Genomic DNA, 26,607 nt, shown 5'->3' on the forward strand with positions numbered 1-26,607 from the left:
ATAGACGCTCATGGTGACCTAAGTGTTTATTAAACGCAAGAAAAGGCATTTTGTGTACCACAGTATACTCAAAATGTACAGCTGTCGTGCATTTTCACATTATAATAACCTCCATCACATTATGAAAACCTTGTATATGTTTTGTTTCTTATCTCCATTAGGACCTGGGGCAGTATTTGATCCAAATCAGATCAGTGTTGACGCAACACACAAACTCCGCACAAACGATCAATCCTTACCTCGTCCTTCTGTCATGTCAGGTATGTTCCAATTGTTTATTGTTGTCTTTAAAAGGAATTTTATGTACAAAAGGTCAATACTGTCTAAACTTTTGGTGCCTATTTAACCTGGTTATAAAAATTTGAGAGTCGTCATCAGGTTTATCAGTACATTTTTTTCAGTTGATGGAAGGTCTTCACTATCTTCACACCAAGAACATTGTCCACGGAAACTTAAAGCCCTCCAACATCATGGTGGATGCCAACGGAACGATAAGATTGGCAGAGTTTGGACTCCAACAGGTATTGCATCAATTTGAAAGCTTTGAAATACAGGATGCTCCAAAAGTAAAGTACAAAACTCTATTAAATTGTTTTATGAGTAAAAAGAGCAGAAATCAAAAATATTTGCCATTTTGCACTTTATATAACAAAATTTTAAATTACAAACTATTAAAAATATCCCTACGAAACTTTGTATAATGTTCAAGGTAGGCCTAGTAATTAAATGATTAAAAACAATTGTCATTACAAATTATTTTTTTTTAAACAATATCCGTTTTAATTTTTTATTTTACTATAATTACTAAAAGCACAGCTGATTTGATGAAGATAGACAAGCAACACCTAGTTCAGAAAGATGTGTTAGCTACAGCTGAAAAATCATTGGCCAGTATTGTAAAAATATAAATCATGATAAAGGAAATCAAAACATAAACTTGTTTACAGGTTCTGTTTCAACAATGCAGCCCAAATTTCTCCTCTCAGATCTGGTGGGCCAGAGAATGCCAAACCATCTACTTCACTACATGGAAGGTAAGGAATGTGTTTAGAAAACAATCAATTGCTGTTTGCCAACATTGCAGGATTTGAAATATGTTTGACGGATCACCTAACGCAAACGCGGAGTTATTAAGCCAGTATGTAAAGATCCAACAACCAACCAGCAATCGAAAGTTTCAAGAATATTTCAGAATTAAACTAACCACTTAAAACATGTGTTATGTAGATGGCTGAATTAGATCGTTATTAGAGGGATGCGAGTCAATCCGACCAACCGGTTTCGTGTGACATTGTACGATCATAGACAAAAAGAATAAAATAGACCACCAGCCGTGCTGCGGTTACCATAGGTTCTGGCGCACACCGCTGGGAGCGCCATGTAGTTACGACGTACGTACTACGTACTACACGGCGCTCCCAGCGGTGTGCGCCAGAACCTATGGTAACCATGGTAACCGCAGAACGGCTGATAGTCTATATTTCTTTTTATCCATGGTCAATAAACAGATATGTCTCGGGACGTGTGTCCCAAGTCGCAACCAGTGTGTAAGATCAAGATGTGACTTGATAACATGGTGACATGCCTTGGACAAATAATGTCGTAGACATGACATGACCAGTGGGTAGCTAGCCAATGCCATCAGTAACTGAGAGATACATCCAATTTTTATCACACTGAAAGAGTTCTTTCAATTAGTATTTAATGTTAAACATTTACCTTCATTCTCAACCTCGGATTTTATGCTTGATTTAACTTTTAATATTGAAATTGTTAGTATCTTGGGCCCTATTCCACATATAACATTGCGGTTATCAACGGTTTTCACCCTTTGATTCACTTAACCGATGTGTGTTTTCAGTACATTTGCACGGAGCTTTCAGACATACAGACAGCTGGAATGCTTCTTCATTTCATCATGACGGTGGGGATCCACCCTTACGGCTGTACCGTGAAAGACATCATGGACAACATGAGAAACAACGTGATCCAAATCCGAACTGAGGACGTTGTCACTTCGGACCTTGTTTGCTGGATGTTGTGTTCGGAAGCGTACAAGAGACCATCGACTACGGATGTGCTCAGGTAAATATCCCATTCAGTTTAGATTCGGGCTCACCCTTTAATGGGTACATCAATGCCGTTTTCAAAGAAGGTAAAGGCTTTGGTAAAGTGATCCAAACGGCAAACACATACAATTTTTATGGATATACCTAAGATTTATCCTGCCCGTCTCACACCTAAGTCAGACAGGCTTTTCTGCTATTCCTTTTGAATTCCTGTTTCTCCTAATTTCTGTTTAATGTTTTATTATTATCCTGGTATCTTTGATAAGTTGTAACTGCATTTAATATTTTTCACAGACATGTGTTTTTCTGGGACACCAACAAGCGGTGGAATTTTCTCCGGACTTGTTGTGGAAAAGAGAGTGATTCTTCCACTTTCGATATCGTCCAGATGCACAAGGATTTAGACATACTCAGCGAACTGCGGGACATTCACAGTAAATGGGTGGGTGAATCTTGTAGTTTAGTTTGTATACAAAAGATATGACTAATAAGTTCACCAAACAACAAATGGTAAAGAGGGCTATTTAAAATGTAACCAAATAAATACAACATGCTTGTAGAATATTTGTCAAATTGAAAGCGGCGATTGTTAGAAAAAATCAGATAGACAAGATTTGTTAAAAATTCTTGTTGAACGAGACCGAAAAAATGTACCAGAACACAAAATAATGATTTAAAATACCTCAAAACACAGCCATACTTCTAAAAACAAAATTGATAACCAAATAAGATAAGAGAATTATTCAATCTTTAAAGATCGAAAGGATATTAAATAGGCTAAATATTATATTGTCAAAAGATTACTCACTTTTATTACCAGATAACCAAGGCGGTATTTGGCCTCACCAAAAATCGTCCTCAACGTCTTCTGGTCCTCTGAATCTTCTTCGCAAACTCTCTTCTTGATTATATCTTTATACATTTAGTCTTTCCTTCTCTTCTTAGAATGTCCAGGAGGTTTTTGCCACGCTTCACCAAAGACCCATCAGCTCTTATGATCAAACGTCCAATCACAATAAATATACACTGCACCGGTAACTGAAAATTGAAAATAAATCAGTGAGCAAGAATTTATACAAGATGAATCCTAGTTATATTGTTAAACAATCGCTAAATATTACAACACATCACACAAAGTTGACTACAACAGAAGCAATGGACTACTTTAACACAAACGTAGGCAAGAATTTAGGATTCTGATTAGCAACTTACTATAGTTTAATGTGTTGTTTCTGTTTCCAATGTGTCCACAGATCACGGTGCTGCAGCAATACGTCGAACTGAAGACCGGCTGCAATCAGTTTGCTGACACTCCAAGCGGTTTATTAAAGTTCCTCAAAGAAAATATTGACAATTTGTCGGAAGTCAAGGAACTCTTCTTGAAAGTGTTTGCCTATATGCCTCTCAATCTATACCGGTATGTAATCATTTATTAGGTCTGACTTTTTTCTTATTTTGATGGCTTACCTTCACATTCCAGAGGACGATAATCTCAAGCCAATTGTTTTACACATTACGAGGCTAGGCCTAGGAGGTATTGGCGTATAATCCATTAGTGATTGGTGGATTTGAACCAGGAAACTCATAGACCGAAGCCTCACACTTTATCACTAGACCAGCTTGCTCCCCAATTGATTGATGTTAGCACTACCGGTACTCATTATCAATATTCAATCCCGAAGTAGGTACATGCAGCGTCCCTGAAATAACTAACTAAAGAAAGGTTAAATGTTGCATGTTGGATCTGAAAATGGTTGCTTAATTTATGTTTAGTCTGCAGACAAGCTCTTTTATAAAAAAATAATCATCAATAAGCAATTATGATAATTTTTCTACATTTAACCTAGTTCAATGGATAACTTTCTATTTTTTTCAGAATGTTGGAACAGACAGACTGGATAAAACATCCTGTTCTCGAGCCGTTCACTAAAGTCGAACTTCTCTCAAAGCCGTAACGATTCATTATTGGTAACATTCAATCAAGTGCAAAAAGTTCACATTGAACAGCTCAATTCGCTATTGATTTCAAAATTCACAATGCACTTCATCTAAACACGGTGTAAATATACTTCCAATTGTGTAAATAAAAGTAAAATTGTTATAAATATGTTTCCTTGTGATTTTAGTAAGTAGTGTATTTTACTTAATGTGTGTGTTTTTTTGTCAATAGTCAAATTTGGTTTATTTTGAATAAACATTTGCATCAACCCAGCAAAGCTGGGTAACACGACAAAAATTTTTGAGGTTTACGATATATAAAAATAACCTAAAAACTACACTCCGTTCATAACATTTTTGTGGTTTGAGGGAGCTCAACACTCATCTTCGCTTAAAAAACGCAACCTTAAGTGACGGAGTCGTAAATATATCTCTGAATTTTGATTTTCAAGATTGAAACATTTTACAGGACAAACATTTGAAATCACACATAATATCAAATAAAAACCGTGTCCCAACCATGATCAATCTACAGCTTAATATACTTGTTACCAAAGGTTGTAGAAAAGTCAATTATGACTAATTTTAAAGCTGACATCTTTCAGTTTTGATTAGTATTGCTAAACAGTAAACAGCTGTTCCATTGTTGCTGACATGTTTGAACTTTAAAACATACAGATGCAATATGGAGTTGTAGTTGAGTTAAGCGCTGTGTATTGAATGGTTTATGGAGACAAAATCTGTGGTGTGGTTTTTTGTCTCGGGATTTGTAAAAGATCAAGTGTATCGCTGTCCGATCTCATAGATGAACTTAAAGCAAAGTTGAGGGAAGCCTTTGGTAAAATATATGATGAAATACGCCATAATTTGTTGTCACAGCTGGAACATAGATTTGACATTCTTCGAGCAAATAATGGAGAACATGTAGAGAAAAATTCAAACAGCTTGTACAATGTTTTAATAACACATTTACACAAATGATTTACAATAGTTATAAAGGAGCACCTGTAAAGCATTGTGTAATGAACTAATCATTTCAACAGAAAGTTAGCCGTCAAATAACAAATCTTAAGGCAAAACAAACATTCAGAATGTTTTTTACAGTTAAACTTACAATCACTTCGATAAAGAGTGATTTTGTCCAACTATTTAAAGTCAAATTGTGCAATAGAATTTCCGTCAAAGTATAGTTAAATGTGACAAGATTTTATTAAATTTACTGCAAGGCTGATCCAGGAAGCATTGGCTAGAAAATTAACGCTAATCAAGGTTTTAAAATTTTTTCCTATCTAATGATTTTACAAAGCTCTGTGCGTGTTATTAATTGTTAAAAAACAAAAATAAACATGTTTTTGTAGAAGAATTTATATTCTGTTTCTATACCATTATAAAGCGTTGTGGATTTTTTACTAACTATTCACGAAGGACAATATTTTTTTTAGAGCTGTTTTTAGTAGAGTATTTTTTTTTTATTTTGACTCTCTTAGAAAAAACTGCTGTGTACTGTATGCTTTTTTATATTTTAAATCTTTTACAAAGCGCTGTGCATGTGAATTGTAAATAACAGTAACAATACAAACCCTTTTTTTCTCAACCCTTTTTCACAGTACATAAGCAATTAACAGACTGAGTATTTTTTATAAGCTCAATGTAAAAAAACCTGAGATTCTTCAAAATAGTAAGATTCCAAATTAAAAGAAATTTGATTGTTAAACTGAATTGTGTCGAACAAGACTTTTAATTAAAATTTTTAGCATTTTATAATCTCTCAAGCATAGGAATTTAATAATCTTTTGCTGGATTTGAGAATACAACTTTTTTGACAGTTTTACTAGAAAATTACAGCAAGTATTTATTCAGTGGCATCTTTTAAACTTTTATCAACCATTTAATACTGCAAAATTTCCTTATATAAACAAGTTATAAATTCACTGGCCTATAAAATACATACGGTATTATATAATATATATCACAATCAACACAAAAATATACAAAATCTAATAATAATCAACCAGTAATAATTAAAAGTAAAAATTAAGACTTAAATGCTAGGACAGAAATATTGAATATTGTTCTATATTGCTGGATGTGACGTTGAAATAGTATTTGAAAATGTTATAATAAAGTAGTCACCAAAAATAGAATTCAAACCATGTAAAACATTACAAATAGAAATATTAACTGATATCATGCAAATGTTTCCTGATTATTGAGTCTATTTTACAAAGTTACGTCCACAAAATATTATGAATTGACAAAGTTTAGTGATGATTGTACATACAATGTTTGTGATAAAATTAGCTGTGGTCTAAAATTACTAAGTTAATTAATTGGTACAACAAACTATTAACTGGATAACTTTAAAACTGGGTGATAATGTTTGTAACTTGTTTGAAGAAAATTAATTTCTTACAAAAAATTTAGAAGTTATTTAGGTTAAGTTTGTGTAACCAACCTTAAAAGAAATTGTTTCCAGTATTAAAACAGAAATAAAAAAAAAATGTTTCTCCATTAATCAATAATTTACGTAGCTTTATTTTATTCAGAATTGGACGGAAATCGTCAGACTGATAAAATATGTATTAATATTTTGGACTTAAACCATTCTGGATTATGGATCAATGTAAATTAATGATAATGATTATGGTAGAATTGATAGAGTGCAGTACACAGATTTTATTATTTTTACATTATTTTTGTAACAAAAAAGTTCAATCATTAAAACACCATTCTTCAGTTTTTGTTTTTATATAAATTATTCAATAGGACAAGTACAACTAAATACCGTTAATTTAGGTATGAATGGTGTTTTAGAAACTTTAAGGACTAAAGATCATATTAAAACAGAAATAACATGTACTGTAATATCATTCATTTTGTAATACACTAGCAATTTTTGGAACGATCGTGTTTTGAGCTCATGTATGAAGAATTTGTTTAAATCTAGAGAAAATTGCAGACTGCTGGCAAATGTACTAAAACTGCTTACTGCCAATTGCAATCTCAGTTTATTCGATAGAGAGGGAATTTACAAACCTTCTATCAGTTTTGCATTAGACTAGACAGCCTATACTGTTTTTGACGTTTTCCAGTGTCAAAGACAAGGTTTAACAATAAGTTAAACAAATAAACGTGTAACAAAAGCACGGCTAACTAGAAGCCGAGGTCCTCATTAGATGTGCAAATTGTAATACATTTTTCAACCCAAGAAAGATAATTCCCATCACACCAATAGACTTGCGGTTTACTTTAAAATGCTAAGATATGATAGGATACTTACACGTTTGTTTTAAGTTTGTCCAACACATGGCTGAACTGGATGACATTTGTCTAGCACATCTTGGTTACAACTGACAGTAAGCAATTATAAAAGAGTGTAACCTTTGACTATCAATACAACTAGGCACTCCATCTTCATGAAGGTTGTCATCAATATTAAAATAAAAATTGAAGTGAATCACCAACAGATTGTGCTGAAGTCAAATACTTATTTCTGCAGATTTTTAAACCAAGTCAAACATAGGGTAACTTATTCTAAAGCTATATAATCTTTCATGTCACATCCTATATCTCAGCAACAAAAAATGAGGTAGAAAATTTATAACCAGTTTTTTATCCAACAACATAGGCCTATTTGAATAAGTGCCTCGTAGAGTGTACTTACAGAGTTATATTTTGTGCTTTAGTTTCTCGATACAACGATGTGAAAAAGCTATTGTTTGCAAAACTATTATCATTTGAGTCGATGTAAAAGGAAGAAATCAGTAGGTACCCTACATCAGCACAATCTGGCGGTAGCATGACTAAATTAAGCTTATTTTATTCTAAACCACAACTTAACCGTGAGAATAAATTTGACATATCGAGGTTGTGATCCCTAAGAATTTAGAAGCTAAAGTGACAGTGTCATACTTTTTTATAGGCATGTCTTTTAAAATTTGAGTATTTTAACAAAAGACAACAAAGCATAACATTTACATATCTTTGGCTTCCCCTCAACGACAATAAATTAACACACTCTCATTCGCACCTATGTACACTCAGTCTGCAAAGTTTTTTGGTGTTATCAAATAACAACTGCTCCGGCCTCGCTTCGACTCTCCGGTAGGGGCGGACAGTCCGTCCAGCTGTTTGAGAGGGGATCGTAGCATTCAACGTCCGCGATCGTGATCTGAGCTCGGTAGAAGTTCACCTCGTGAGTTTGATCTCCTGGAGAAAACAATGCAAGATATGTATTTATTTGTCAATAGAGAGGCGGAGGCGGTGTTTTAACGAAGACGTTTATTGGATATACACATTCTTTAATTGGATGTCAGATTTGACAATGAGTCGCTCAACCGGAAATTAGTAATCCTCTGAACAATCCAAAAGACCTTAAGACGCAGGATCTTTGGTAAATGGGCTCAAGTCCAGGGGCGTAACAGGTATTAGGTTTGTTAGGGGGTGCAAGAGGAAAAACCCCACACAAGGAAGGGAGGAGGAGCTCGATTGTCGGATCCATAGCGCACCACATGCAAACCTCGGGCCGGCTAAGGCATACAAGGTACATTTAACCTCTTTGCCCTAGACACCAGCAACTAGTTCTAGACACCATTTCAGTGTAACATTGGATGTTTCCTCTACGACTACTCTTATGTAACAAAGTCTCCACGGTGGCGTTAGTTACCTCCAATAACGTAGAGTAGACTATCCGCAGCCGCCACGGCAGGGCTTGCTCGGCCGACCTTCATTGGAGCAACCTCACACCACTTGTCCTAGAACAGTAAACATTGGCTATAGGCATTGGCTATTGGATACAGAAGTAGACATCCCATTTATACGGACTAGATGTCACCTATTTCTTAGTAAAAAAAAACATAGTAGCAAGTCACAAAATGGGCTAGTGTCTAAAATTCTATTTTCTACCTTATTTTTTTTTTTTTTTTGCTGACCAAGTTGTTGGTCATAGCTCATAACATTTGCTATAACTCAAAATAAGTCATTCTATCTGAATGGGTACTGAATTATAATGTATTGCTGGTCAATGTTATGAAGCAAAGATACACTCAAGCCAAAACCAGATGCAAGAAATCTCTTGTGAATTAAAGTAATATTATCAATCCAATAGAACCTATTAATAATATCAGCTGATTTAATTGGACGCAAACATGGAGAAAGTTTAAACTATACTCAACTTGCACCGGGTTCACAAATATTATCAATCAATCGGTCAAACCAACCAAAACGGCAAACAGACCTGTTCAAACGAATATCGTTCCACACTGTGCAACACTTCGTTCTGTTTGTTGGTTCCTCCGACGACGTAAAGATATCCATCTAACACAGCGACCCCCATCTGAGATCTGGGGACCAACATCGGCGCGAGATTCTGCCACTCTCCCGTCACTACGTTGAAACACAACAGGTCCTGGAACATGAAAGATAATTTAGCCTTTATCAAACCGCACAGTAATCAGTTGGTCACCATAATCTTTGTAGACTAGAATAGTAGCCTATGTTGTGTTACTACTCCGAAAAATATCAGTTTATGGTACTCGTATGAAATCCTGTGCGATGCTTGCCAAACCTGGGTACTATCATGTTTGTACTGTGAACTTCTTCTTGGCCTTTTGCCGTAATTATACTATAAAGCTACCAGAAGAGAAATAGATTATAGAATAGTTTCAAACCTTTTTCTAAATTCCATCTACAATCAGCATTAAGCTTAACCTAGTGCTAGGTGGTGGGAACAAGTCCGGAGGATATGGAAGAGATGATTGCTATTAGAGGAAGATTCAGAGGACCGAGAGAACTGGCGACAACGAGTTGGTGAAGCCAAGTACCAGCTTGGGTACAAGTGGCCATAGCAGTAAGTAAGTAAGTAAGGTTAATCTACTAAAGCCCCTCCCATTGAAAAAAACCTAAATTTTGTCAATTTCTTCTTTAATTGTAAGTTTTTTTTTTGGTAGATAAGATTTTAAAAAAGTTAAGTCTAGCCTTAGATGTTCACTTACTTGTAAATGTCTTCTACTGTGCGTACAGCCTCCTACAATATATATCAGTCCTGGAAGAAGAGAAATATATTAAATGTTAAATTTACCTTTTACAACTACTTCAGTTTTTTTTTTCATTACATAAAGCAATTAGTTTGTAAACTAAGAGAAATTTAATAATAATTTTGTGCTGTGAAAAACGTGAAACTTGTAAAAATTAAAAGAAAACCACCAATCATATTACAGTAGACCCCCTCTTAACCGACCCTAATGGGACCGGACCTACGTCGGATAACTCAAAAGGTCGGTTAAAACGGGCAATCAATAAAATCATAACATAATGAAATGCTATTCATTTGGAATTATATAATCAACATTTTGAAGTCATATTTGCATTAGTTATAAAATAAACCACTCTTATCTCCTTTTTCGTATTGATAGACAAGTCACAAATAAACACAAAACACGGTTAAATCTAATAGGCCTACTTTCAGTGGAATATATTATAATACTAGGCAACAGTCAATAACATTCCTATCTTAATAACTTTAGTACTGTAATGTATTAACTGAAGCTTTCTAAATCCATCATAATACAGTACAGAACCTTTTGTCGAAATTAAAGATACAAGCAATCATTTTGTTACAAGGGACAGGATGTTTATTTATAACCTCCCACTGTAGGCTCGAGCGAGGCACTAAAACTAGCTTGACCTTGGAGTTGTTAACCCCTCTTCCCTGCCCTCCCTACAAGTTGCGTTGTTTGTTTACTCCAGCAATAAGATAATCAGTTCTCAAAATCGTAACGCACTTTATGGCGTTTTAAATTTGCCGCACAGATAACATATCAGATCAAATGTGCTCAAGCTACGATAACGAACGATGATGACAAACTGACAATAGGCTATGCTATATTTTTTGTAATCAGCACAAAATAATTTATTCTTAGTCATATCCTGTGGAGATAAGCGTATGGTTCAGTTCTCATCGCCCAGCGTGGGAGCGGAAATGCAGAGATTCCTAGAAAGCGGCGGTTAAAACGAGCTGCTCTCAAAGCAAGGTCGGTTAAAACAAACTGTATTATTTCACGATCGAAGGCAGATAATCCGATTATCGGTTAATACGAGGTCGGTTAAGAGGGGCTCTACTGTAGTTCTCTTTCAGTATTCAATTCTACCAACCTTCGTAAGAGACGACTCCCATGCTGAATCTAGGTTCGGGCAGTTCACCGTGCAGCATCCACTCGTCCAGTGATGGATCATACCTACACAAAAACGGAACATCAGTCAAACAGTTTCACTGGAACAATCAGAAGAAATACCAATGGCTTTTTATATCATATGTATCAAAGTTATTTTTTCATTTCATATTAAAATGGACATTTGTTGGACTAGCTGTAGCTATATATATTTACTGTAATTTTAATAAGCCTAGCAGATAGAATTTACTAATATTTAAATTATACATTTTCTCTTATCGTTTATCATACTATGAAGGTTGATAGGGATGGGTCGTTATTTGTTACTGGTGTTAAGCAAAAAAACTAAAATTGAGAAAAGGACAGAAAATGTTAGTTTTGGTCCACAACCGATAAGATAACAAAAATCTAAGCGCTAGGTAATAAAACATATATTCATTCTATTAAAAGATAAGTAAGATTTTGTATCTTACCTGTGTTCTGATCGCTCGTCTTCCCAAAAACAAACCTGAATATTCATATCGTTAAATACGTTTTGTAAAATTTTAAATTAATATCTAATTCTAATTGTTCACTAACCTTTCGATTGAACCACCGATATCCTCGCCGACCCAACCTCCGACTGCGTAAAGTTCCCCTCCGAGAGCACACAGGCCAAACTCACATCTGGGCACCACCTAGTAACAGAACAGTGTCTTTGAATATACAAAATAATCAGGCCTACTTTCATGGTCAAAATTATAGTAAGTTACAAAAATCAAATTTTTATGGATACTCTGGTACATCCTAAGCAAAGTGAAATAAACTTATCTGGGAGATCAGGGATATCCGGGATCTATAGACATCCTTGAAAAGAGTTCAGTGTTACCTGAGAACATACAGATGGCCCAGACCAATTTTGACTAAGCTTTAGGAATAAACCTCACTGATATAGGGGTGTAAGAAAATAACACAACTAACCATGCTAGCGACTGGCGTCCACGAGTCTTCTGAAGGGTCGTAGACTTCTCCGTTGGCAAGTATCTGAGATTCTTGTTCTCCTCCCACCACGTAGATTCTACCGTTCAACGCTGCGACGCCGGGCAGAATACGACCAATCCCCATAGGAGCTGCCTGATACCACCTCCTGTGAACATTCTAGTGTCAAGAAGATCCAGACTTGGTTATCCTAAAATGTCTATTTCCCAATGTTCTGATTAATCACAGTGTCACTGTTGCTAGAAAAAAAATAACTAAATCCCTAGAATTGGCTTGGACCAAGAAAAAAACCCTAAAGCTGTTCCAATGTTTATTACAGACCACCCTCACCTTGTACTATTTATATCCTGTTGCTGAATTGAATAAACTATTTGAAACCGAATTTAAATTATGTCACTTAACATCCTTGTGATTTTGCGGAATCCAGCATTCACTTGTCAAAATAAAAGGGGTACTATAATGTCACACATTTATGGTACAATTATGTGTCAACCTTTGAATAGCCTATTGGATGAACGATTTAATCCCTAATGTTGTCCCCCGTTTTAGAATCAAAATGGCAGTAGTTGAATCGAGTCGCTAACAGATTGCCATAGCGTAAATCACTGATTTTTACTGACTAACTTTTTATTTCAGTTAAACTGAAAGGACAATTTATTGTAGGCCTAAGCTATAATATCTTTTATGTAACATCAACTATTTCAGAACAAAAACTAAGCGAGAGAGTAGAGTTTTGGACTCTAACGCACCGTGTGAGTGGCTTACTCAACAATGATCTTTTTCAATAAGAAAAAAATATTTCAACTGGTCCAAATAAATGTGAGATATATACTTCAGTATCCAATGATTCTGCGTACCCATTACTACAAGTCTTGGTGCACTGTGTAACGATGGAGTAACAAAGGCAAACAATCCTTACCTTCTAAACGTATCGAAGCGCTCGACAGACTCGAATGTGCACTCGCAAGATCGTGTCCAAGCACTCATAAGTTCTCTCTTAGACCCTCCGATGACAAAGATGTCCTTCTTGGCGCAAAGTCGAGGGAACACCGACAGCGGCACTAGGTTACCCTTGCGAGTCAACAGGTCGTTGTGGACACTACGCAGTGCAATCTGTGTGTTATAGAGGAAACTGTTAGTTATATTAGACCCTCCGATGACAAAGATATCTTAGTTGGTGCACAGTCTAGGGAACACGGACAGTTTCACTAGGTTACTCAATACGACAATTCAATGACAGACTTTAATACTTTACTGTAAAGTGTAAAGTAACAGCCTAAGTATAAGTTAATGCCAAAATCATCGATATCTGGCACAGGCTGCGAAGACCTTAGTAACTTAGCGACAAAGTTCAAACTATAGTCTTGTCAATAATTCTTGTGATCAAGGTTGTAATTCCGACGTTACCTTCAAGCTAGTATCCGTACACTCGGTGATGGTCTTCTCTAGAAGGCACACAGACAGCAGGGGCAACCTAACGTGTTTCAGCAGTTCGAAAATGTAGCGTTTACGTTGCGTAACATCGTGCGAGATCCACCTCAAAGCTGCTTGGAACACCTAGAAACAAAAGTTGAGGTAATTACTTACTCACAATTTTTTTCAGTGAAACTCTAAAAGAATCACATGTACTCTTGTCACTTCAGCTGCGGATTTTGACCTTAAACTGGTACATCTAAATTCTATTCCATAACTCATATAAATAGGTTACAAAGAAAGCATGATGACTAAACAAAGCTGGGTTCTGATTGGATATAGTGCTCGCCTGATAATCACAAGGTTTCTAATTAATTCCTGAGGAAAAGTAAAAATATTTTTAACAGCTGGCCTTGGCCATTGGGCTTTTAATAAATGATACCCTGTTCTGCATTTATTAAAGGTAGACCAGCTGATGTAACAGAGAGAGAGAGAGAGAGAGGGAGAGAGAGAGAGAGAGAGAAAGAGTCAATTGCATAGGCCTAAACGACTATCAGCACTTAGTCGGTAACAAAGCTCGTCCTTTAATCTCCATTCAACACAGATTGTACACTTATATTCGCCTTAAAATACAGACCCAATTGCGTTGGCATTGTAAAACTTGGATCTGATCTTAAGAAATAGCTCAAGAAGGCAACTAAGAAAAGTACCGTAATTAATAATAAAACTTATATTAATATTTTTTATCACAATGAAACGTATCAGCAAAGGATTTCCCACAAGAATTACGCGGCAAACTTATCGGTCAGACAACCAACGTAGTAAACAGCTAGTAACTAAAATAAATAAAGGAATACCTGGTATTCACTGTCCACCCTAAGCAATTCACTGGAAAGGAAAAACACCAGCTGATCCTTAGGCAAGTCTAGGAACTCCTCCTCCAGACAGATGTGTGGAAAGTGGTTCTGTATGTAGTCTAAAGCTGTGGCTCGCATATCACCACAGTTGTGCGCGTCTGCAAACCTGAAACAACAAGTTGTGAATGATAAATACCCCTGCCGCAGCATGCCTAATTAGCGTATTCCCAATTATCTGATTGAATATTCACTTGAATAACTCCAGGACAGATTCATTCTCAATTAAATAGCATTCAATTAAACAAATACTTGGGTTTGCTGCTTAAGGGAAGGTCAGCAATTCAAAATACAAAATATTTGCTCTTAAGCTCTACAAAATGGTTTAGAAAGAAATTACAAAATTCTTTGTTTTGGGGATAAAAATGCGAAACCCCAATTTTTACCCCATAAAACGCTCACATACCCATAGATCATGCTGGTTGCCGAACTCATTGGAATAAACGTCGATTTACATGTTCATACCAAATGTCATAAAAATACCTCGATTCATACTCCCTCCGTAGGGTATAAGGAAAAAACGTTAACTGTAACATTAGAAAATTTGACTTGGAGCATTACCAAAGAATAAAGTAGGTACCGGTAACAAAAAGTTTATTTTATTCCCAATTCATTTTTTCATACAAATAGCCTAACTATTTTTTGCATTAAAATAAAATGGAAAAAAATATAAAGGGGTGAGGAAACCATGCATAAAAACATACAACAAACCTAATAGTGTAATTTAATAAGCAATAAGGCAATTTGGCAGTGGTTTATTAAAATTCTCAGTAAAATTGAACTGCTTTTGTTTGAAAAATGCATACAAACTGCTTGCAAGTACGGTAACTAAAACCATTGGAAAGTTGCAATCACATGCAATAAATAAACTAATAATAGCCTTGAGTAAGAAAGAAATCTGATCTATTACTAGATAAGGCTTCATGTTAACAGTATTGAGAGGGGAAGTGTAATTTAAGAATTATTGATTAGTATTTGGTTGCATTGCGAACAATAGAACACTTGCTGTTTCCTATTAGTCTTTAAGCAGCTGATAATATTTTAACACGGATGTTGATGGATATTTTTTTATTTACCACAAACTTTGACATTGATTTGTATTTCCTGTTTAGGCTAGTTGATTTAACTTCATATCAGAACATGAAAATAATTTCAAAAAATGTGCTATCTTAGATATAAAAAAAATGGTTATTTTATGTTTCCCAACACCTTTAGAACCGCACTGTTCTGTTTTATCTCTTCAGGAAGCCTATTATAGAAGAGAGGGGTCCAAAAGTATTCACATTCATGTCAGAGTGTGTCAGACGATGATGTTTAGTTGAATATCTAATCTATGACATTGATTGACCAACCGTTGGAATATCATTCAGATGAATCGCTGCTGACGTTATTGCTCATTGAGGGCATTGATATCAAATTTTGGACCTGGAAAATTCTTCTATCAACAGAGTGTTGGTAAACTGGATACGCAGAGCCCTTTTTCGGACAAAAAGACACTCTTTTAATGCCATATGTCATAACAGAGAAAAAAACCATAGGCCTAATAAACCATGACTTACGTTTTTTGATCAAGAAGAGGAGGGTAAGGGTAAATAAATATTGAAAACAAATCGTTAGGTTCACCTGTAAATTCCAATAGCGTTTGTGTGGTGAAGTTCTTGCTTTAGGAACTCTGTACAACCCAGCACCACCTCGTTAAGTTCCAACATGTCAGCTGCTACTATCAAGTCTTGAACGTTATCTTGGTTTATGGTTATCTCTCCTGTAACATTTAAAGATCATTTGTCGGTAAAGAAGTCTTTATGATAGGGTTTTTAAGGATTTTATTATGAATAGGTAGGGTATAATAGTAGGCGCACCTAAATGATAAAAATATATGAAAAAGTATGAATAAAGATCGGCTAAAGAACGACTCTACAACTGAATAAGTAGTGACGAAAATTATATGTGTTCATTTGAGAATTTCATCTCTTTTTGACAGTAAGGTAGGAAGGAAACATACAATGGTATACTCAAAGTGTCGTCCACTAGCCTTTGCTTTTTATCTAGGGCCAAGTCCAACACTGGGCTCGGGCTCTTCCTTGATCGTCACAAGATACGGAGCTGAAAGCGTACAGTTATCCCATTTAAGCAATTTTCCTCCGTAAACAAAACGCTCCAACATAGCAGTTCCTTGTTGTTTTCTTCAAACTTGGCTGACGTTGCAGCACAGGCATAGGCTTAGCTTTCATCCGTTTTTGTTAAGTTCTGGCTCATACAGTTGTGGGTAAAGATTTTTTGTCTTATCATTTATCAATAAATTGACATGGGGACGCCCTCTGGACCGTGTATTTTAACCCAAATATGAGTGAAGGATGAGTGTAGAGTGGTGTGAGATGTTCTGTATAGCTTTTGACTGAGCTGTTTCAAGTCAGAACCATTTATTTAAAGCTTAATGATCAGGGACAGCTGGGTCCAGTTTCGAACCATCATAAAGCTAGAACTTATTCTCAGGATCGAACCAGAGACCTTTTGATTGTTAGGCGAGCACTATAACCACTCAGCTACCAGCCAGTCAAGCTATTACTAATTACAAGGTATAGTGACCTTTAAAGCTCAAATTGTAAAATAGTTTGTGTATGCACATAAATTGTGTAATTTATGATTTGAATACTATCTACAAACCTGTGTAAATAAAATCCACTAATAAATTAAGTATATGAGGAGGAATAGAGTGCAGTTCTATAGTTTCTTTTTGTTCTTCAACCAAACCATTTGAGAACATTGCTTGGAAATAAGGACTGCTTGCAGACAGTATAGCTCGATGGACCTGAAAATACAGTAAAATATTTCAATTTAACTATCAATTATTCGTGAATATCACAAAAGCCTTAAATTTGACTAGAATCAACTGTAATAACTAAGTTCAACAGCTAGTTTCACAAAGGCTTGAAAAAAACCATCTAGGCTATTAACTTACTTACCGGTATAAAATATCACAAAGTTACAGATTGAGCGATGTACGTGAATTTGTCATCATCACGTGAATTCATTATATTAGGCCTACTCATAATTATATCATTAGGTTGAAACATTTATCGAATGTCTGGTTTCAGTGATGGCCATGTACAACAGGACCTTATCACTTTAAAATAACTTTTAGACACAAGAAGTAGAACTATATTCTCTACTTTTACCAAACAAGTTAAAGGCTGCACTTTAGTTCACGTCCTACACAAATTGGAATGAATACTTATATCGATCGATAAGGATTATTTCATTTGATGTATCAAGTTTAGTTAGTTAGGTTGAAACCTAACCTAACTAACGGAATGAAATAATTGGTATATCGAATTATCTATATATCGATATTTTTCATTCGAATGAGTGTAGGACGTAAACTAAAGTGCAGCCAAGTTAAACAATCAAAATTTGTTCCTGATTTCTGTGAGGTCTTAAAATTTGACAGTAGGTAGGTAGGCCCTACTTTGATTGGTAATTATTTACCGTACTTACACCTAACCTAACTAAACGATATATCGAATGAAACAATCGAATAGGCCCTAATCGATATTTTCATTCGAATGAGTGTAGGACCTAAAGTAAAGTGCAGCCCATTATTATCTAAAGAACATCTTATTTAATCTAGATTTATACTTACTTTCATCACATTTCCACCAGCAACAATAGAAACATCACAAAATCTACTGTTTTGTCGAAGGTTATTAAGATTTTGAAGAACTTTTACAGGAAAATATCGATTGGAATAAACTTTGTCTACAGATGAACCATCTTTACTTTTTGATAATGTATACCATTGAGCAGGAGAGGGTGAGGTTGATTTGACTGATGTTCCAGATACATTGTTATTATTTGCATTTTCTTTTAGTGGAGGCATAGTTCTAGGTAAGCCAAGAATAGCTAGGTCTAGGCTGAACAGATGTTAAGAGTTAGGCTAATTTCAAAAACAAAAAATACACTGACAGTTAAGTTTATGTTGTTGATTAAGGAAAAAATAAACTGAGAGTTTCTTAAACTTTGGCAGAAATTATCAAAACAATAATTTTTTGTGAGGGAAAAGCCTGTGTTGTTGAATACACAAATCACCACACCTTTGGCAATAATATTTCAATGCAACCATCAACACACAAGTATGACATTGACACCATTAAATATTTATAATTGTTGAAATATTACACCTATAAACTATACGCAAAGAAGTAGTTATTTCATATAACAAAAATACTATTCACTGCCCATTCCTCTCTATCTACCAACACCAGCCATCAACTAAGTTCAACAAAACAAAATCAACATTCAACTTGACATAACATTTTTATTCACTAAACACTACAGACTACAGAGTGCAGTGCAGGTGCAGACTAAAGAAAGACTACAGTAGCAGAACTAGAAACAGACGATCAGTGAGGCAGTGCAAAGGCAAAGGCAAAAGAGTAAAAACAGATGTCGAATTTGACCATTGAATTTCCTTTATAGGAAGGAATGTTTTCAGTAGTTGAGCAGTTGCAAGCACTGTAGTCACAGAGAAGTAATATAAATTTATATTACTTCTCTGTGCTGTAGTTTCTTCATGCATCCAGAGTTTTTTTAGTCAATGTTATGTCTTACATGGTTATTATTTCTTGGCAAGTTTAATTATACGACGGTGTTTTCTGTGTCAATGTCCTGTCAATGGTCATGATAGTCTCGAGAATATATTGCCTATTTTATTTTACAGTGTATTCAGAAATTGCAAAAATACTAAATCAATGTATTGTATACATTGATCAAGTTTTTACTGCACAGATGCCAAAAGAACTTTTGACAAGCAACTCTGCATACTGAAATAAATTGCACGCGTTAGGATCAGACTAAGGTGAACAGTAATTTAATTTATTTTGAATCTCCATGTGAATTTCCCATATAGGGAATAAGCTTTTACCGTAGGTCTTATGGTAAGACCGCGGCCGCCTTTAACTCCAGGCCGCGGCCTTCGAAGTGGCCGAAACGGCACACGGAAGATTTCTCAGGTGCCGTTTGACGTCACTAACTGCTGACGTCACTTTGAGGGAACACTATTACCGCAACGATACGGCATTGAGCCATCGGCCTCTGTGGTGTAGTGGCTAGCGTGGCGGGCTGACAATCCGAATGTACCGGGTTTGAATCCCTCTGGCAGCACTAACTTTTTGTCAACATTTTTTTTTCATATCAGCAAGTTTGGTTGGTTTGGTTAGGTTATGACCGTTTAATTTTATAATTAAAAATTAAATTAAAAATTATAAAATTGAATTTTAGGCATTTATAATTTTATTTTATGAACAAAACTATTTTTTAGATTAGTAAACCTTCATTCGATTTTTTCATTATCAGCACGTTTGGTTAGGTTATGACAGTTTAATTTAATAATAGAAAAATTATAAAATTGTCTGTTTCTTCAGACGCAGCAGTTAGTGACGTCAAACGGCACCTGAGAAATCTTCCGTGTGCCCCACCGCGAAGTGGCAACGTCGCAAGTAGGGTTGTAACAGCTGTTTTGTTTGGGAGCAGCTGTTTATTGTATTTGTATATTTTTACGAAAGCTTGGTTACTGCACTATGGAAATATTGATTTCGCTTTAAATGTAAAGATGTAGATTTTCAATTCATATCATTGTTTTGGTTTCAATTCTGTATGTTTTATTTTCAATAGTTTAATAAATTTATATTTAAATCAATAAAGTGCGAATTAGTGACCTGCTGTCACCTGTCTGCCATGCCCATGTTATCTTATGGGACGTCTGACACTAAACAACCCTACTTCGACGTTACCAATCTACCAGGCTGCGGCCTGGAATTGAAAGTGGCCGTGCCTGGACCCGGGACTGATTTACTTTTTCGTTTTGATGTCCCCAGAGGCCTGGGAAAATTATGAGTGGCTAAAAGGGTTCGATTTCAAAATGAGCTTTAACCATTATCAACATGTGTCAGATACTGTTAGATACTGTTCATAACGTTTTACTAATTTATATTTTACTTAATTTGTCGGCCTTAGTCATTAACAAGACTACAAGATCGCGCCACTCATCCTACACTCATCTCCATTCATACTTGGCTTAAAATACCTACCTTGTATGGTTGTCATTTCATCGAAAAGTGTTGAAGTGTTTAAGTACTGAACTTGGTTATTTTTTTATATAAATACAGAAAGAATTCCAATTACGCCAATAGCTTGTCTATTTGATCATTATCAAATGATAAAATATCAGCAGATCTGAACATATATAAGAGAGTATGTTTATTCAATGATTTAATTAAAGTACGTTAAAAAATATTACAGCCACAATAAAATATATACAACCTGTAATTTATCGATTTCCGTTGGCTTGTTTCTAGCAAAGTTCAATACTCTCAGCTCTGAAATGCACGCTTTCTATTGGTCGAAATTTTCAAATTTCTGGGTTATTTCCATCCTCTCCTCTCTCATCTGTTTTGTGTTCTACACTTGCTGGATTGGTCAAACGAAGGCGAAGAAAATTCTGCCCTCCATTATCGACCATTATTATTCTTTCAATTATATTTTATTTATGAAGTTATCTCTATACATTTGTTATTAATATAAGTTTTTCAGTTTTAGCTAATTTAAAATCAGAGAAGTGTGGAATATGAGCTCGGTAAGTTTAATAATTTTGATTACTTTTTGTTAGGTATGCTTTTACAGTTGGAGCCATAGACGTTTTGTTTGCGTCCAAAATGCTATGCTACGAGACTAACAACGACTTAGCTTACGTGGGGCCCAACATCTTTATTTATACTTTTTACAATAGATTTGTTGTAGTTTTGACTCCTATTTAAATACTGTTTTCTCTCAGGTATATCCTATAATCTGGTTAAGTTTCTTTTATAATCCATCTATAGTAGGCCCATAGGTTAAAAGGAACTACTTTTTCTAAAAGTATAGTATTATTGATGTTTAATAATTTAAAATACAAAGTAGCATACTAAAACAATATTTCTACGAGACAGAACTAGGACTATCTTAAGTGCTTATTTAATTTAGTAAAATTTCTTTCTTGACCCTAATCATCTCGGGTCTGCTTAGTTAAGTAATGAGCTAAATTTAACATGGTGAGTGCTGGAAACCTTTAACACGTTCACTGCGGGCCATCAAATGGCAGGCGTAGCCCCAGTGCGGCGCAGCCCGCAGCGTCGAACAAACCCGATTGCCGGGTGATTGGCTCTCATATTTCGGTATGACGAATAGCAAATAACATGCGGTGATGTCCTGTTTTATAACAAGAGTCGACGTAGTTCGCTAAACACTCACAGATAGCAGCACTGCTTGGAACGTAGCCGGTCCCATCGTATTGCCAATTGGAGGGAGAAAGACGGGACAACAAGTTGATTTTCAAGTTTGCCAGACGGGGATTTTATGGGGAAATTTTACTACCAACCTACAACACAACAAAAAGCAAGTCACCCACTACACGCTAACGTGGAATAGGTCTGACTTCGACCGACGCTAGAGCAAAAACGATTATATACGAAAGGCATTGCCGAGCGTATCCGATCGGTTACGGCAGCACCTGAACAGCGCTCGGCCCGTATCCGTTCGGATACGCCCGCAGTGAACATGTTAAACAGGCGTTCACCAATGGCAGCGAAGCCCAAGCTTATCCCACGGTGTACCACCGAATCAGTTAACCCAATTGGCATTCAAATATTTCAGTGTGAGGAATCACAAAAGTGCAGTGGTGATTGTGCTGTTTTATCCTGAGAGTGGACGTAGTTCACTGAAACATCCATCCGAAGGGAGCAGCACTGCCTGGGTCCGTAGCCAGTGTCATTGTAATGTGGCTCGCAGCACAAAAGTATTGCCAGACGGGATTTTACACGAAATTTTAGCATCAAACTACACTAAAAAGCTCACATTCTAAGCTAACTTATTCATATTTAGAGTTGTTTTGTCTCTGGATCACATTACAAACTATAAAAAGGTATAAAAGTACCTGAGTACTGCCAGAATGATCCTGTTTGTTCCTTACGGATAACGCGTTTCGAAGACTAAGTTAAGTCTTCATCATCAGATCTTGTACAAGAACATTAAAACACTGTCACTTCGAAAAGGTCGTCAAGAGTTTACATACAAAACACGGAAACATATTATGTACAAACGTGGATGTTTTACGAATAAAAACGAGTAGGCCCGTCGACGAAAACTTACAATGTCCGACCGCACAGTAACAGGTGAAGGTCATGACTGTGATGCGGGAGACAGTCGGGCGGTGGACTTTGTACCTCTCAGCTCCTTATTCATCAGCTGTACTTGGTTTGTTATAAGAGTGTCATACAGAGCGTTGGACTGGAAACTGATTTTGCCATTTAATAAAGTGTTGGGTTGATCAACCAAAATTCAACCCAACACTTTATGCAAATCACAGTATTCCTGATCCTAGTCAGTGTGTGACTGTTATTAACCTAGACTTTTGTTTAGTCTATTGTGGTTTTCTTACTCATTTCATCCTTCTCCATTTCATCCTTCTCCATTTCATAAATTAAGGCTTTTAAAATTAGCTTTTAAAAGTTTGTTGCAATCCCTGTTTGTTTAATCTATAGAGACAATTACATTTGCTAGGTAAGTCAACGTTACCTACTTAGAGAAAACAGGGAACTCAATGTTATGGTATATAAGTTACATACGGTAGTTCTAAATCCTATAAGTTAATGATCCATGTTTATGCTTCCTAGTGACGCCAACCCATAGGCAGGTAGGCTACAGTAAATTCCATTAGGCCCATGTACAAAATAAGTTAGGTACCTACGGTAAATGTTACAAGCGAGCTGTACAACTTCACTACAGTCCACTTACCTACACACGTAAGCACCTGTTCGTCTAGCGCTGTACGGATGTTAACTGCTATTGATTTATTTTTAGTTTAAATAACTTTGAGCACACAGTCCTAACTTAAGTACGTTCAAACCAAAATTAGAGTTTACAAATCCTTGAACTAAGTAGAGTTTCTGACTTTCATATGTTAATTTACTATATAGTCCTAGTTTTGTCAGTGTAGGCCTATAGGCCTACAAATTTCATTTTGAACTATTTTTTCAGATGTCTAATGTGGAGAATTTATCTCCCCAATGCATAAGACAAGTAGTTAAAGAGCTACAAGATTTAGTCAAAACTCCACCAGAAGGCATAAAAGTTAATTTGAATGAACAGGACATTACTGACATCCAAGCGTTTATTGAAGGCCCAGGTAAGTACTTAAACCTTAGAGTTATTTGGTTCGAAAAAATAATAAGCACCTTAATCGTTGATCTTGCTTCGGAAGATTTTGTATTCATTATTGTGTGGTAAACTTATCTGTAAGTTATGTCTATAATCCAGCCATATTAACAATAGGGAGTCATGTAATCATAATAGAGTGATTGATTAAAATCTTCAGGAACAATCTGACGATAATAGGCCCTACATCGATTCTTGTATAAAAATACATCAGTAAAGCCTTTTTTGGTCTGTGTACTTTGCCTTTAACTAATTTAGCTACATTCTTAACTCATTTCTTTTCGTACATTTCACTTGGACCATATTAATTTTTTTTTGGGGGGGGGGGACTGATGCAAAAACCTTATCTGGAGAGTAGCCTATTTGCTGGGTAATGCATTTTACAAACAAAAATTTGTCAACTAGTCCTCAACAAAACCCAACTTAAATAATAAATAGGCCAAATTTGTTATTCACACAATCATTGGGAATTGGAAAAAGTTTTGGTGTATAAAAATGACCACTACAATTTAAACCAACATAAATTACAAACAAGTTTTTAAATTGATAAACTAATCTTGATACGTCTTTCTATCCAGCTGGGACTCCGTACGCTGGAGGAGTTTTCAAAGTAAAGCTAGTTCTGGGTAAGGACTTCCCTCAGGGCCCTCCAAAGGCATTCTTCCTCACCAAGATCTTCCATCCGAACGTTGCCACTAATGGAGAAATCTGCGTCAATACACTCAAGAAGGACTGGAAGCCTGACTTGGGGATCAAACACATTCTGTTGACCATCAAGTGCCTGCTTATAGTGCCCAACGCAGAGTCTGCGCTCAACGAGGAGGCCGGCAAGCTGTTGTTGGAACACTACGATGACTATTCGCAACGAGCACGGATGATGACCGAGATACACGCAGCGGTGAGTTGTGATAACTTGAAAAGTCGTTGATGTTAATCTTTAAAAAATAGTTTAAATACAGGGTAGAGTTTTAGGATGTTCAGCTGATACGAAAATAATTAATTAAGTTAGTTTTGAAAATTGGGCATAAGTTTGTGAATTGTACAAACGTTTTGCATGTTACCTGGAAATTTGAAATAATTTATTGTCAAAAGCCTATGGCTGATTGTCCATTCATAAACAGCAGTCCGACAGTTCTATATTATCGGTAATGTCATCATGTGTGGGAAAGTAAGTGGGAGACGCTAAAGATATGCTCATGTTCGTTTACGCTATTGTGGATTTTGCTGTGATTGCGGGGGACAGTTACGATATTGTCTAGATCACAAGAGGCTCTATTGTTCGCTGGAGCTGATCACGTTGTCAAAAATGGCAATCGTAGGAATTAATTAATGTTGTCGGAAACATATATTTTTTTAATGTGGTTTTTGGTAGCAGTTAATTTGCTAAGAAAACCCGCAGCAATATTTTTAAATTTGCTTGAAAAATGATCATATAGGCCTAAAATGAGTATTTTCTTATTATCACCATTAAATAATGAAAAAAATTGATAAATAAAAACAGCTCTAACACTTTTAATTTAAAAAATTAAAATTAACTACGTTGTAGCCCTTTTAACTCTCAACTAAATGGCACGCCAACAACTCTGTAAAGGTTATGCTTAAAAAGTTTTGCAGTTTTTGGGATTTTTCCCATATATCTTAAGGTGCTTCTTGGTGCGCTCTCTCTCTATTTACCCAGTATTTAATTGTTTTGCTTGTAAACACAGTAGGAACTTAAAGCTTATGAAAGAAAGCATGCGTTAATTTGCTGAAACGGTTTACTCTTTACTTATTTTGCGTTTTTGCTTAGCTGCTTGGTAGTAAACTTGACTCTAGTAATAAAAAATAGTAATCTCTGACAAATTTCCCATGTTTTTTTTTTCAGTAGGTATTCTTTATAATATAAAAACCTTTTCAACACAAAATACCTATGTTTGGATCTCTTTCTGTCTAAAAATTGATATTAGGATTTTTCAAAGGCCCGTCACTCCCATCAGTAATTTCTAATGTGTTATTTTTCAGGCCCCCAAGCCGCCAAAACCTGGACTCGAAAGTTCAGAAGGGCCCTTGGCTAAGAAACATGCGGGTGACAAGAAGTTAGCGGCAGACAAGAAGAAGTCTCTAAAAGATAAAAAAAGGACTTTGAAGAGGTTGTGAAGTGTGTAACTTAACTGTAAAAGCTGGTCTCTTAACAAAGATATAAATAATATATATAAATAAATGTACATATGCATGAATGAAATCATTTTAAATGTGTGGTTGTTTGATTTTAAGATGGTACACAGCGTGGTGTCACATCTGTTTAATTAGTGTAATGGATAGGTTTAACTATTCGAATAGATTTTTATAACTTTCTACTGTTTTGCACTATTTATTTGAAGTTTACCGCTTTTTGTATTACATAGTATAATTTGGCCACTTCCACCTAATTGTCTTTATTATTTCTATGTTCCCTTCTGTAGACCTTTTAAAGTTGATGAAACGTATTAAAATATATGTAGAATTTTTATCTTCCTTGTATGTACATTTTTTCCTCCTTACATTCATTTTTCAACTAGGTAATGCTAAATTAAGAAATAATCTGCGTTTTCAGAAAGTATATGATCAGAGTTAATTAACATGAAATTAGCTAGGGGTGTGCGAAGCAGCAAAAAAATTTTGATTTGATTCAAAAGATTTTCGATTTGAATTGATGCAACTCAATTTGAAGCAATAAGGCATTTTTCTATTCGTACTTGTCAATGGATAGAAATAACAATAAGCTAATTAAAATTTACCACATTTGTGTAATTAACATTTTTGTTGATGTGGTATTAGTCCTATTCATACAGGAATTTTTGGTGAAAAATATTTACTTTCAATCATATAGGCTATTAAAAGAAGAACCTGTATTGCTGGAAA

At 35.5% G+C, this 26,607-nt stretch overlaps 3 protein-coding genes across 3 annotated transcripts; 2 read left to right on the plus strand and 1 right to left on the minus strand.

The window, feature by feature from the left end:
• The first annotated feature begins 165 nt into the window (after positions 1-165).
• Positions 166-4,104, plus strand: LOC128983557 (serine/threonine-protein kinase/endoribonuclease IRE1-like). Its single transcript, XM_054402869.1, has 7 exons — positions 166-260; positions 402-521; positions 948-1,034; positions 1,862-2,085; positions 2,364-2,511; positions 3,323-3,486; positions 3,946-4,104. The coding sequence occupies exons 2-7, from the start codon at positions 405-407 to the stop codon at positions 4,022-4,024; spliced, it is 819 nt and encodes a 272-aa protein (XP_054258844.1). The 5' UTR covers positions 166-260; positions 402-404; the 3' UTR covers positions 4,025-4,104.
• Positions 4,105-4,955: 851 nt separating this feature from the next.
• Positions 4,956-18,776, minus strand: LOC128992625 (actin-binding protein IPP-like). The gene is made up of 13 exons (XM_054416298.1): positions 18,122-18,776; positions 17,146-17,290; positions 16,105-16,243; positions 14,425-14,590; positions 13,562-13,711; positions 13,074-13,267; positions 12,137-12,302; positions 11,756-11,853; positions 11,160-11,242; positions 10,001-10,050; positions 9,244-9,414; positions 8,674-8,761; positions 4,956-8,216 (listed from the first exon to the last, which is right to left on the minus strand). The coding sequence occupies exons 1-13, from the start codon at positions 18,356-18,358 to the stop codon at positions 8,074-8,076; spliced, it is 1,830 nt and encodes a 609-aa protein (XP_054272273.1). The 5' UTR covers positions 18,359-18,776; the 3' UTR covers positions 4,956-8,073.
• Positions 18,777-20,959: 2,183 nt separating this feature from the next.
• LOC128983388 (ubiquitin-conjugating enzyme E2 S-like) lies at positions 20,960-26,220 on the plus strand. Its single transcript, XM_054402652.1, has 4 exons — positions 20,960-21,112; positions 23,551-23,698; positions 24,306-24,625; positions 25,729-26,220. The coding sequence occupies exons 1-4, from the start codon at positions 21,104-21,106 to the stop codon at positions 25,861-25,863; spliced, it is 612 nt and encodes a 203-aa protein (XP_054258627.1). The 5' UTR covers positions 20,960-21,103; the 3' UTR covers positions 25,864-26,220.
• The last annotated feature ends 387 nt before the right edge of the window (positions 26,221-26,607 follow it).

This window comes from Macrosteles quadrilineatus, unplaced genomic scaffold (assembly GCF_028750875.1).
Source record: "Macrosteles quadrilineatus isolate MER2022 unplaced genomic scaffold, UCM_ALF_1.0 Scaffold_1__1_contigs__length_201487025, whole genome shotgun sequence".
Lineage (NCBI taxonomy): Eukaryota > Metazoa > Arthropoda > Insecta > Hemiptera > Cicadellidae > Macrosteles > Macrosteles quadrilineatus.

Bases quoted from the DNA above. Each gene is read 5' to 3' on its own strand.
- LOC128983557 (XM_054402869.1), top strand. From the start codon at position 405: ATGGAAGGTCTTCACTATCTTCACACCAAGAACATTGTCCACGGAAAC. The intron at 522-947 runs GTATTGCATCAA...ACTTGTTTACAG, and splicing joins CAGAGTTTGGACTCCAACAG to GTTCTGTTTCAACAATGCAG. The intron at 1,035-1,861 runs GTAAGGAATGTG...GTGTGTTTTCAG, and splicing joins TCTACTTCACTACATGGAAG to TACATTTGCACGGAGCTTTC.
- LOC128992625 (XM_054416298.1), bottom strand. From the start codon at position 18,358: ATGCCTCCACTAAAAGAAAATGCAAATAATAACAATGTATCTGGAACA. The intron at 12,303-13,073 runs GTAAGGATTGTT...GAATGTTCACAG, and splicing joins CGCTTCGATACGTTTAGAAG to GAGGTGGTATCAGGCAGCTC. The intron at 9,415-10,000 runs GTAAGTGAACAT...TTCATGTTCCAG, and splicing joins ACAGTAGAAGACATTTACAA to GACCTGTTGTGTTTCAACGT.
- LOC128983388 (XM_054402652.1), top strand. The intron at 23,699-24,305 runs GTAAGTACTTAA...CTTTCTATCCAG, and splicing joins AGCGTTTATTGAAGGCCCAG to CTGGGACTCCGTACGCTGGA. The intron at 24,626-25,728 runs GTGAGTTGTGAT...GTTATTTTTCAG, and splicing joins TGACCGAGATACACGCAGCG to GCCCCCAAGCCGCCAAAACC.